Source organism: Selaginella moellendorffii, unplaced genomic scaffold (assembly GCF_000143415.4).
Source record: "Selaginella moellendorffii unplaced genomic scaffold, v1.0 SELMOscaffold_23, whole genome shotgun sequence".
NCBI lineage: Eukaryota > Viridiplantae > Streptophyta > Lycopodiopsida > Selaginellales > Selaginellaceae > Selaginella > Selaginella moellendorffii.
Window position 1 is genome coordinate 1476472 of NW_003314284.1, and position 12564 is coordinate 1489035.

General features: G+C 50.1%; 4 protein-coding genes across 4 annotated transcripts; 1 reads left to right on the plus strand and 3 right to left on the minus strand.

Moving 5' to 3' along the window:
* Window positions 1–862: 862 nt before the first annotated feature.
* On the minus strand, window positions 863–3472 carry LOC112347611 (pentatricopeptide repeat-containing protein At4g02750-like). The gene has a single exon (XM_024678723.1). The coding sequence runs from the start codon at window positions 3470–3472 to the stop codon at window positions 863–865; it is 2610 nt and encodes an 869-aa protein (XP_024534491.1).
* A 683-nt stretch (window positions 3473–4155) lies between these two features.
* Window positions 4156–4941, minus strand: LOC9657041. Its single transcript, XM_024678848.1, has 3 exons — window positions 4775–4941; window positions 4491–4730; window positions 4156–4435 (listed from the first exon to the last, which is right to left on the minus strand). The coding sequence occupies exons 1-3, from the start codon at window positions 4901–4903 to the stop codon at window positions 4223–4225; spliced, it is 582 nt and encodes a 193-aa protein (XP_024534616.1). The 5' UTR covers window positions 4904–4941; the 3' UTR covers window positions 4156–4222.
* Window positions 4942–6748: 1807 nt separating this feature from the next.
* Window positions 6749–8710, minus strand: LOC9657042 (putative glutamine amidotransferase GAT1_2.1). Its single transcript, XM_002974077.2, has 6 exons — window positions 8540–8710; window positions 7933–8282; window positions 7696–7878; window positions 7399–7626; window positions 7104–7346; window positions 6749–7048 (listed from the first exon to the last, which is right to left on the minus strand). The coding sequence occupies exons 1-6, from the start codon at window positions 8667–8669 to the stop codon at window positions 6824–6826; spliced, it is 1359 nt and encodes a 452-aa protein (XP_002974123.2). The 5' UTR covers window positions 8670–8710; the 3' UTR covers window positions 6749–6823.
* Window positions 8711–8913: 203 nt separating this feature from the next.
* LOC112347612 (pentatricopeptide repeat-containing protein At4g02750-like) lies at window positions 8914–11618 on the plus strand. The gene is made up of 4 exons (XM_024678724.1): window positions 8914–8935; window positions 9084–9380; window positions 9474–9801; window positions 9902–11618. Exons 1-4 carry the CDS (start codon window positions 8914–8916, stop codon window positions 11616–11618), a joined length of 2364 nt encoding a protein of 787 aa, XP_024534492.1.
* The last annotated feature ends 946 nt before the right edge of the window (window positions 11619–12564 follow it).

Consider the following 12564-nt stretch of genomic DNA (forward strand, 5'->3'; position numbering starts at 1 on the left):
ACTCTCAAGTAAAATTCGACAAAGATAATACTCACAAATCCTATATATAATCCTCTTCAGATTTAGCTATGTGGTATTTTGTTGTCGAAGGTGAAAGACGTAGTGATTAGGCTTTTCTGACTTAATGTAATTATCTATAAGCAACCAAAAGAAACTTTTATAAGCATGAAGCAAAAGTTATTATATCAAACACGAAGAGTAAATTAACTAGATTATAAAGCTCAATTATCACATTCGTATGCAATCTTAAAACCTGGGATAGATGATTTATTTTATTGTTAACAAGATTTTGAAAAACATGACTTGGAAGCTATAACAAAGGTAATTCACTTATTAATTACAATTTTAAAATACTTGTAAAACTTTGAGCAAGAAGATATTCATTGAAATGTGCAACATTAAAAAAATTCAGCTAAAGACTACTATAAAGGTAATTTACACTAAAAAATTTTAAAATATTGATATGAACTTTGAGCAGGAAGATATCACTTTATCAAAAGTTATAAAAACAACATTGCAATAAAAAATGATGGATATCTTACAAAATTTTCTTAATGAAAATATTATTTTATCTATGGTTTGACAACAGAAGGTTACAACTTTTAAAATTAAGCCAAATGATATTATTCTTCCTATAATAAAATTTCAACAACATGTTGATAGTTATGGTAGGTAAAAATTAAAATTTTTAGTAGTCCAGAGTGGTGGCTGCTTCTGCCATCACCTCATCACCAGTGGAGCTCAAATAATTAGATCCTGCTGAGATGAAGAACCCTTTCAAAGCTGAGAACTTGACGAAGAAGATCATCCATGTCAAGGTGAGAAGGATTTCTTAGTGCCAGTGGAGCTCAAATAATTATAGCTAAATGCAGGCAGTGGAAAGGTTGGAGAGCATCACATACGGCGCAGACTCCACAGGTTCCAGCAACATAATCTCGCCCCCAACCCAGGCGCCAACTTTCCCATCCACCAGAACAGTGCTGCACACGTTTAGTATCATGTTCCATGGAATCACGCCCGGATGGAAAGGCATGCTTACAGTCAGCTCCACACCTCGCTCGAGCTCCCCCGCCCGGCACACCACCTCCACTAGGCAGTGGTAGTGCTCGGCTCCAGCGGCGATCCCATGCTCCGTCATAAGCACGAATAGCTCCCTCGCCTCCTCCACCATCCCCGCGTAGCCACAGGCAGTGAGAATTCCCAGGAATGCGACGCTGTCCAGCTCCATTCCCTCGAGCACCATCCGGATGAAGAGCTCCACCGCTTGACGGCCATGCCCATGCCTCGCCAGCGCTGCGACCATCGCATTCCACCCCGACACTGCTGCAGGAGGAGCCCCGTGGAAGATCTCCCGGGCTCGATCCAGGCCGCCGCCACACTGGCCATAGAAGTTGACGAGTGCGCTTGCGAGCGAAGCCTTGATCACCAGATTGGCAATGGCGATATCCCGGTGGATTTCCATGCCTTGCTCGAGCGCCGAGGCAATGGAGCACGCCTCGAGGATGCTCGCAAAGGTGGCATCACTGGGAGGGATGCCTTCCTGGTCCATGCCGCAGTAAAGCGCGATGGCGGCCCGTGGCTCGCCATTGAGGCCCAGCGCCTGGATCATCGAGTTCCACGACACAATGCTACGAGCGGGCATGGCGGCAAAGAGCTCCCTCGCATCGCCGAGGCGGCTGCCCTGAGAGAGAGCCGCAATGAGGATGTTCCAGGAGAAGCTGTTGCGCTGCGGCATGGCACGCGAGAAGATCCACACTCCCTCTGTGATGCGACCGGCCTGGACGTAAGATCGTAGCAGCGCATTCCACGACAGCAAGCTCCACTGTGGCATTCGATCGAAGACCCGGCGAGATTTCTCAGGCGTGGACGAGTCCGCGAAGGCGGATACCATTATCGTCCACGAGAGATCGTCCCTCCTCTCCATCCTGTTCTTGAAGATGCTCCAGGCCCCGTGAAGGTCCTTCTCGATCGATGGCGAGCATCGTTCGCGAGCGTGGGCCGAGAGGAGAGCGTTCCAGGAGATCTCCGACACCTGCGGCATTTTGCTCAACACGAGCTCCGCGCTCGAGCTCTGCTGGCTATGGCCCAAGGCTGTGATGAGCGCCGTCCATGACACAATGTCTCGCGCTGGTATCTTGTCGAAGAGATCTTTGGCTGCTCCGGCATCCCCGTGAGAAGAAGCTTGGAGCATCATGTTCCACGCACAAGTGTCGTGACTTGGCATCCTCTCAAAAGCGAGCCTTGCGGACGGATCCACCAGATCTTCGCTGCTCGATTGCTGCGAGAACAAACCGATCGCAAAAGTCCAGGTCAAGGCGTTTCTCTTTCTGGCTCGATCGAACAGTGCCTTGGCGTCTCCCAGATGCCCGTTCTGCACATACGCCTGGATCATGGCATTCCAGGCAGCAACGTTCTTTTCAGGCATGAGATCAAAGATATGACGAGCTCGATGGAGATCACCAGCTTGAGCATATGCATTCATGACCACGTTGAATCCAACAGAACTTTCTTGAGGCACAGTTTCCACCATCGCCAGAGCTTCAGCAAGATACCCGCACTGGGAATAAGCTAAGATCACTGCATTCCACGAGTAACTATCCTGCTGTGGGATCCTATCGAGAAAAGCTAGTGTTAAATCCAGCTTACCATGCAGCGCACACGCTTGCATCAGCGAGTTCCAGGAAATCAAGCTGCGCTGCGGCATTTCTGTAAAGAATTCCTGGCACTTCTCCAGATCCCCCACCTCGGCAAATGCCGCAATCAGAACGTTCCACGCGATCACGTTTCTCTGGGGCATCTTGTCAAACATCTGGACCGCCACATCGATTCCTCCAGCGCGGGTGTAGAGGGTGATCACAGTGCTCCAAGAGATCACGTCTCGGCGGGTCATCCAGCCAAAGAGGACAAGCGCCTCTTCCAAATCGCCACTGCTGGAGTACGCCTGGATCATGATGTTCCAGGAGCTACCATCTCTTTCGGCCATGGCATCGAAGATCCTTTGCGCGTCGCCGATCAGCCCCTGCCGTGTGTGTGCAGTGAGAAGCAGATTAAAAGACACGAGATTCCTGGCGGGAGCACGGTGGAACGCGCGTGTGGCAAGATCGAGGTCGCCATTCCGGACGAGCTGCGTGACGAGGATGTTCCACGAGTAGACGTTTGGCGCACTGATCCTGTGGAAGGCCTCGATGGCCTCTCGCAGGGATCCGCAGCTACCATACATCTGGACGAGGAGATTGCCAAGATGGGTGTCAGTGTCGCGGCCCCGTCGCGCGATCCGGGAGTGCGCTCGGCGTCCCTGCTCTAGCGCGAGCTCCGCGGCGCACTGGCGGAGTATCCAGGCGCAGGTGTTCCAGTCAGCGGCGGCGCCATCGTCCAGACGATCGATCACCTCCGCGAGACACCACAATTCACGGGAGGCGAAAGCTTGGGGGAGATTGCGAGGGCGTATGATGCTACAAGAGGAAGGAATCATACGCCATTCTCCATGGTTTAAAGTTTAAAGGGATAAGCATTAGTTAGCCAAATTAAATTCCCAAATGAATTAACTTTTAAAAACAATTTTTTTTAATTAATTATAAATAGTGACTTAACCACAGGGTCTGTAAGTAAATACACTCCCATCTTTGCTAATTTATTTGCAACCTGATTTCAAATGATATACCAATTGCTTTTGACCTTAGAGAAATGAATTACGCAATGTTTTGCAACGTACACAATCGTTTGGATAATGTCTGTGTTTGAGTGGCAAGTCAGCTCTACTTGGTTTTGCACATACATCTCTAATAATGTCCAAGGAATTGTACTTGTTTGTGTCCAAGGAATTGTAGCTGTTTGTGTGTAGCCACTCCGTTTCAAAATAAATTTCCAAAACTCATAAAATCTCAAATATAATTGTGTAATTTCTATTTATATAATTGTTTGCCTTTTCCATGTTAGTTTGATAGAACCTCTTTGAACAAATCCATAAACTCTACATTTCAATGTGAACACAATCACTGAAAAATTATATTCCAATGCCACCATTTGATGCTTGTGTGAAACTTTGTTCACCTTAAATATATTTTCACCCTTTGCCTTATCTAACCCAAAAGGCATTGGCCATTTTTTATATAAACATAAATGTACACTCATTATTTACTTTATTCGCTCAAAAGAACTCCTCACCGTGGAAAGCTGGTACACTGCTCCACAAGTATGGTGAATTCCAAGCGTTTGAAATTCTCTACATTCCTTCCGTGCTGTGCGTGTCATCGCACTGGACCTCGGCCACCTTGGGCAGCGCCAGGGAGCTGTATCCGCGAGTGGGCGGCGACAAATACCTCCCATTCCCCAGGTTGGATTGGTACTCGCTCATCTTCTTGCCATACATTTGCTCAAACTTAAACATCTCGTGCGCGTGGAGGGCCTTGAGCTCTCTCACGATGTTCTTATGCCGCTGAAAGGAGGTAGAGACGATTGGATCAAGAGCTTCCAAAAAAACGCACACAGACCTGGTGGATTCGCTGCAGATCTTTGGCTCGCCCTTCTCTTAGCTGGTCCCGGCCTTTGGTCGCCTTTTGGAGAAGCACCTCCATCTCACTGTGCTGCTTGGTTCTCAAGGCTTGCTCCTTCAGTCCCACTTCGGCCTGGTATGACTCGATCGTCGCCTCCAGCTCCTCGTGCTCCAGTCGGTCGGCTGTTTTCTTCACTCTCAGCGCCTCCGAGTACTTGCCTTGCTTTCCCAAGTATTCCTGCAATGGGAGTTGAGTTGAGAGCTTCTTTCCTCTCTTCCTACCTGGACTTTTCTTTGGTTCAAGAGCTCTGCCGACCATTGTGGCTTGCAAGGTTTCTTGGAAGCCATTTTCGTCCTGAAAGTATCGAGGATAGTCGTGTGCTGACGCTTGAGCCGTGAAGCGTGTTCCATGACATCCTTTTGGAACAACGTGATCTTGTCATCCCAGTACTGTGTTCCATCTTTGCCAGGCGGATTAGCGATGGAGAAGATACCAGCGAGGATGAAAACTTACTTTGTTCCTGTCGTCCACTTCGGCCTTGTATGCCCTCTCCGCGCTTTGCCTCTCTTGCATATGTCTATTTAGCATTGCTCCCCTCCTCTTGTTGTTCTCGAGGATCTACAAACGTACTCAAAATGTAAGAATCTGGAAGCTCTCGAGTGACAACGTTTAACGTACTTTAAGTTCGTTCAAGCGTCGAGCAGTCGATCGCGCCTCGACGTAGTTCCCTTCCCTCTCGCATCTTTTCTTGTGGTGCTCTAGATCCTTCATCATCGTCATAACCTGAGAGGAGGGCAAGCGTAAGATAGTCAAGTTCCTCACAAGTCAAAACTCCAGACCTGTGGCTCAAGACCTGGATAAAACTCTTCTATGTCTGGCTTTCTAAGGTTGGATTTCTGGAGGCTCTTCCAAACAAATGGTGGTCCAGTCCTGCGTAAGTTTCGGAATCCATGAAAACTCGAAGAAGATATAGAAAATGTACCTGGAATTGAAGAAGGATTTACTGTTGTCTTTGCGTTCCAGGTGCATAGCCACATGTAGCAGCAAGTCCCATTTCAGTGGCTCCCCGGGATCATATCTCTGGTCTAGCTTGTGAATTATGGCCAGTAGCACGTCCTCGGTTGGGACCACGAACCTCGACGACTCCAGGATCTCTGGCAACTTCCAAAACACCCGCACAAAAATCAAACTGAGGAACTCAAAGCAAAAAGTATCAGGCAGATTAGAGCAGTGAAAGTATGAGCAAGAGAAGAAGAAAGAGAAAGAGAGTAATGGCTAAGTACCAACTGTAGAGGAACTCCTTCTTTCTCGTTCTCCGGATCCTTGAAAGCCGCGTAAGTCATCTTGAGCGAGCCAATGTGATCAAACCGTGAGGCTCCCGCGGCCGACTTGATGCTCGACGTCCTGCTGCCAGCGGCACTACCATGGTCGCCATACACGAGCTTCCTCATCCCCGGCCCCCCATGCCCGAGCACAAGATCCCGCAAGTTCTTGGACCCCAGGCCGGATATGAGCGACAAGTCGGACACGCTCGTCTCGTCGTCCGCCGGGGAAGAGATCTCTCCTTTCTCTTTGTTCGGCACCACCGCCGCCGCCACCCCCGCTGCGTCCCAGTGGTGGTGCGATGCTGGCGCTGTGGATTCCAACGGCGGCCCCGGCTCCACGTAAACTCTCCTATATCCCCTCTTTCTCCCTTGCTGGAGAGGCGACCACTCTCCTCCAGCGTACTCCGGGACGGCAACGTCGTTGTTGGGCGTCCCGACCTCCCACACCGAGTACTCACTCTTGCCATGCCCATCGTTGATACCCATTCTGGAGAAATGCTGGGTTCCTGCAAGACCTCAGCGAACCCACATCCAGATCCGCGGCCCTGCCCAGGAATTGCGATGGATCGAGAGCTCTGCCGATGATCTCGCTGCCCACGACAAGGATCGGTTGAAACAGCCGCTGGGCATCTGGTCGCCAGTCGCGCGTGCCTGTCTGGGAGACTCACTCATACCTGGGGATCCATGGGGAGTTAGCTTGCGATTGCTGCTAGCTCGCAGCGAGCCCTCGGGGAGGGTTTTGGGCGGTTGAACATGTCACGGCCGCGGGACATTGGCATCGTCAACCGCCCAATATTCCAACGGTGGAAATGCATCAACACTTCATAATGAATTAAAAAAACAATGTATTTCAAGTGATCAACCCTAGGGGTAGTGGTTAAGCCGGGATAATCCTATAGAGCCGAATCCCAGGATCGAGAAGGGACCCTCTTCAAACTGATCACTCCTTTTTATTTTTTTGATTGAATTTAAGCATTACACACAATACCTCCCGGTCGTCCATGGTTACGCAGTATTTGCTCTTGTTCCCAAGACTTCGTCTCCTAGTTCTACCATCATCTTGTAGAACTCGTGTAGCTCCGTTAGATCCGACGTCCTCATCGATTCCATCATCGACTTGGCAGCCGAGCGACGCTGCTTGAATTTCTGGAGCCTCTCTAAAAGAATGGTCGAGTTTCTTACTGTGGCTCCCATTTGCTTGAGCCTCTCCATTTGCTCGAATTCATTGAACTGCGCAAGAAAGATCTCACATGCCAGAAGAAAGAAAGAGATAGGTCGTACGAACCTGTAGAAACTCTGCGCCTACTTCCAAGTCACGGCTGCTCTTGACACGGCTCAGCTGAGGAGTTTTGCCATCGCTCCTCATCTTGCAAACTTGCTCCTCCTCGTATATGTGCTTGGCCAGCGAGAAGCTCCGAATCAGCTTTTGCCTCTGCTTCTCGATGTCGCCGTCGAGCTTGACAAGTTCTTTCGCTTTCTTAGGAGATAGTAGCCTCTTTTGATATGCTATCACAGCCTTTGCAAACTCCTGCATTCATTTTTAAATCAAAGAGATGAGCCAGACGTGAGCGAGAGCTTACTTGATAAGCACGAGGACATCCCGGGTAGTCGAACTCGTTCTCCAGCAGAGCTCCATCCGAATCAGATCCGCCACTCTCAGGGTGTCTCATACGCTCCGGATGAAACTGGAGGCCAACGATGAACTTTCCTTCCGCGGGATTGTACACGTCCGGATCAAAAAACGCTTCTACGAGCCCGTCTGGAGCGAAAGCCATTGGCTCGAACCTTCGAGCTAATCTCTTCACGCCCTAGAAACGTACAAGAAAGCCAAGCATGAAAACAGGAAGAAAAGACAGAAAAAAAACTCTGTCTCTTACCTGGTGATGGTAACTGTTCACATGAAGACACTTGTCTTCGGAATTGCTAAGCGATTTCTCAAACCAGTCGTGCAAAGGAGTGCCTTGGACAACTTTCACAGGGTGTCGGTGTCCGTCATAGTCATCGTAGTTGATATGTTTGACTTGGACGCTGCTTTTGCCTGAAAGCTCCTTCTCAACGTCCTGGAAGGAAAGACTTCCATTGAAAACCAGAAAGTGGAAAGGAAACTCTCTCACCTGATAGAGTGATCCTCCACACGCAACGTTGAGTACCTGGGAACCGCGGCAAATCCCGAGATATGGAATGTTTCTCTCGAGGCACCGGCGAGCAAGCTGGAGCTCGATCGAATCCTTGTTCCGGTCGATGAGAATGTCACTGGTGTGCGTTCGCTTGATCTCATCCACGTCCTCGGGTGTCAAGGCCGAGACATCACTGTCGTACAGAGTGGGATCGATATCCTCACCCTCGCACAGTAGCACGCCGTGGATTGGCTCGAAGCTGTCGAGGAGCGAGTTTAATCCGGAAACTCGTGGAACAATGACTGGAACCGCCCCATAGCTGACGATCAAATCTAGATGGTATTCTCCTGTGAGAGAGAAAAAGAACGAACTGTTAGCTAGCTAGCCATGCTTTCTGTGAAGAAGTCACAAGAAAGCAAGCAAACGGTAGGTCCCCTGAAAAAATTTCCAGGGATTTTTTTGATCGATCAGGAAACAAGAAAACAGAGAAAACAGGAGATTTAGAGGATGGAATCGAGCTCGACATTTCAATGACAAGGATTGAAAAAGAAATCTAGAATCGGCTGGGAGAGGAAGAGATTTCGATCCATTCTCAATCAGTTACCAACGAAATCCACGAATTTGTTCTTGCGGACGGTGCGCCTGGAGACGATGAGGACGCGCGGCAGCACGGAGGCGAGCTCGGCGGCAACAGCGCCGTCCATCCCAGCGCTCTCGCCAAACCCTTCCTTCATCGCTTCAAACACACAATAATGCCGCTCGAGAGAAACAAAGAGAAAAAAATACTTTCTAAACTATCTATATGAATCCATGGCTCAGTTCTAATCCTGCCAGCCTTCACCGACGTGGCGTTACGCGGCCACTCGACATGTGGGCGGCTTTTGAAGCATATTCGAGAAAAGATCATCGCTGACCAATTCTATTGCTTGTGTAGTTAAAAAAAATGTGAATCGCGTGGTGACTCACTGGTCGTTGAGAATGGTCGCCAATGGTCACCATGGTAGTACCATGACCATGCCTTCAAGGACGTCCTGGGTGAGGCTTGATTGGCTGATGAGGGATTGGATGAAGTGGCCGAGGCTTGATTGGTTGATGTGGTGGTAATGGACATCCTGAAATAAAAACGATTAAAAACCCGTATGATCAAGGAAGGGACTTACGTGGTGGCGAAGGTGTCATAGGCACGGGTGCTTGTTTGGGAGGAGCCGATTGTCCTGTAACTTGTGGAGCTGGAGATGGTGCAAATGCTGGTGATGGCGATGAAAGCGACGATACAATCGCTGGTGGTGCTTGTGTTGGCGATGAAACTGAGGGTGATGACAATGCGTGTGAAGATGCTGGCGAAGGAACTGGTACCAGCGATGGCGATGGTGCAATGGATCTTACTGGGGAAGAGACTGGCACCTCTGATGGTGAAAGCTCCGAGCTTGCAGATGTCGGCGAGGGTGAGATTGAGCGTGACAAAGCTGGCGATTGGGCGGTATTATAAGCCGATGGTGCTTGGCTTGGAGTGGCAGTGGAAGATGGCGTTTGAGAAGGCGATGGTGATCGGCTTGTGGAACATGGCGTCCGAGAAAATGATGGTGGTGGCGATGGAGCTGTAAATCTATCTGAAGACGTCGGTGCCAAGGAAGGAGTAGCAAGTGGAGATGGCGCAATAGGTTGCGAGCTTGCTAAGGGCGATGGAGCTGACACTGGAGAAGCTTGTGGAGCGAGCAATGATGGGTTTGATTTCGGTGAATGCTCCGGGGCGAGGAATGGAGAAGGAGCTGGCGAAGCATTCGGTCGCACTGCGTTCACTGCCGCAAGGATTGACAAGATCGAAACGAAAAGAGCCAGCGCCATTGCTTCCTCTGTTCTTCCGCTGTTTGAGATCCAGCTTTATACCAATGCGATTCTCCTCGTTTAGTGAAGCTAAGATTATTTTCTTTTGATTATTTTGGGCAATTGGCAAATCTATGAACAGGAGCCAATGCTTGGAATCGATACGTGAATGCACGAGCTTGTCCGCAGCCCTAGATATCCATTCTCGTGCTCGTCACCTTCTCTTTCGAGAGGACGACACTTTCCTCACAAACAAGCTTATTGAAATGTATGGCAGATGCCGCAGTGTGGAGAATGCCCGCCGGATATTCGACTCCATGCAAACCAGAGATTCTTTTTCGTGGGACATGATGTTGTATGCCTACTCTAGAAACGGGAATACGAGCGAGGCAAGGGCCTTCTTAGATGAAATGCCCAAAAAGAGCCTAGTGTCTTGGAATGCATTGTTAACTGCATATGCCGAATATGGGCATCTTAATGAGGCAACTTATCTGTTCTACGAAATGCCGGAGCAGAACTTAGTAACCTGGACTGCCATGTTGGTTGCATATTCGAAGCATGGGAATCTTGAAAAGGCCAAAACTGTTTTTGATTGGATGCCACAAAAGAACCAAGTGACGTGGAATGCCATGCTGGTTGCATATGCCCAATCTGGGCATCTTGAGGAATCTTACAAAATCTTTCGAAAGATGCCCGAGTGGAATCAATTGGCTCTCAACGCGCTCCTGTCTGCACACACGAACAAGCGGGACGTTGTCCGTGCGAGAATTTTCTTTGATGACATGGTGGAGAAAAACCTGGTGACATGGACTGCCATGTTGGCGCTATATGCCCAGCACGGGCAAATGACTCAGGCGAAGAAACTATTTGATCGAATCCCGCAGAGAAACCTTGTCACCTGGAACGCAATGCTGAGCGTCTATGCTGCGAGCGGCGATCTCCAAAGTTCCCGCGAGCTGTTTCTAAAGAGCCCCGAGTGGGACTTGTTCTCCGCCACCACCATGCTCGTTGCTAATGCCGAGAGTGGAGACGTCGACACCGCCAAGGAGCTCTTTGATGGCATGCTTGAGCGGAGCCTCGTGACTTGGAACTCAATGCTGGCGGCCTACGCACAAAACAATCGGCTGGAGGAAGCCATCTTCACCTTTGAGAGAATGCCCGAGTGGGATCTTGTGTCCTGGACTACATTGCTCGTGGCTTATGCTCAAAAGGGGTTTCTCGACGAGGCCACGTCCATCTTTGCCGGGATGCCGCGTAGAGACTCCCTCTCCTGGAGCGCCCTTTTATCAGCGTACTCCCTGAACGGGCATATCAGCAAAGCCAGGAGAGTGTTTGACACCATGCTGGAGCCGAGCACCCTGTCCTGGAGCGCAATGCTCGCTGCTTACGCCCAGAAAGGCCACTTCCGCGACACTCTGGATCTCTTCGACTCCATGAAGCTGGTAGCTATGCCGGACGAGTCCTGTTTCTTGTCCGTCTTCCTAGCTTGCAGCCACGCCGGGAAAGTCTCCACCGGGACGTCACACTTCCTGGCGATGCTGCTCGACTTCCAGATCCAGGCCACCAAGCAGCACTACTGCTGCCTGGTCGATCTCTTCGGACGAGCCGGATACTTGGAAGTTGCTCAAGAGCTTATCGCGAGCATGCCGTTCGTCCCGGACGCTTTGGAGTGGAGAAGCCTGCTGGGTGCGTCGACGAGTCACCGGGATCTCCAGAACGGAGTCTGCGCTGCGAAGTTCCTCGGCAACTTGGATCCAGGAGACGCTTCTTCATATGTCCAATTGTCCAGCATCTATTCCACGAGTGAGCTGAATCTGGCTGAACCTCGCCCAAATAGTTTCCAATACAAAACATTTTAATCAGGCTTGAGCTAACAGGATCAAATCTGTGAGATGAAGAAAAACATAAACTTGAACTGGATCGTGGAACGTACCTGATGAAATTATTTTGTCTCTCTCTTTGCTATTCTGAAACCAACCAGAGGTGCCGAACTCCTCGGCACGGTGCATCCTCAGTTTCGGCCTTAGGCCCGTCAAGCAGTTCTATAGCAGTGGCTGCATCTACACCACAGGCAGTAGCGAGCTTGTGTAACCAGTGACGGTACTCCGGAAAAGACCTGGAGGATTGCAGAGTTGATGCATATAGCGCAAACTCCCCCAGCACAGGGTGCACGCTTGCGATGGTGATGGCAGCTGCTAGGTAACCACCTGTGCATTTCCAGCCCGCCATTTCAGCCAGGCTCAACACAAGGCTGACGCAGTCGTGAACCTCGTCTTCTTTTTCCTTGTACGCCTCCTCGTGTGCACTCTTAAAGTCGACAAGCACAAACTGCGCCTGGGCCTCCACGTAGACGATGTTCTCAGGCTTCACATCCCTGTGCCTGCGCTCCAGGAGATAGAGATGATACAGAGCCAGAAGAATGTCGAAGGCTGCCTTGCATAGCTGCTGCTGCTGCGAGAAAAGCATGCCCTTGACGCAGACGCCCACAGGCTTGAGAACGAGTCCTCCGGAATCCCCAAAGTCAGTCATCATATTCCCACTTGCAATAAACCAACCATACCAAACCATGGCTGGCAAGCTCGGGCATCTTCGTCCTGTACTCGACCTCAGCTTCTCCAGCTCCTCCAACGTCGGACGCTCGGCTGGAAACATGACGGTTTGCTCATAGAGGAGCTTGAGAACCAGCTGTTCCTGGCTACTATCCCCTTCCCTGATCACACTGTACACCCCTGTAGATGCGGACATGAAAAGCTGTTGCACTACCTCCAAACTCGCCTGCTGCCCATGCATATCCAGGAAAGCGGC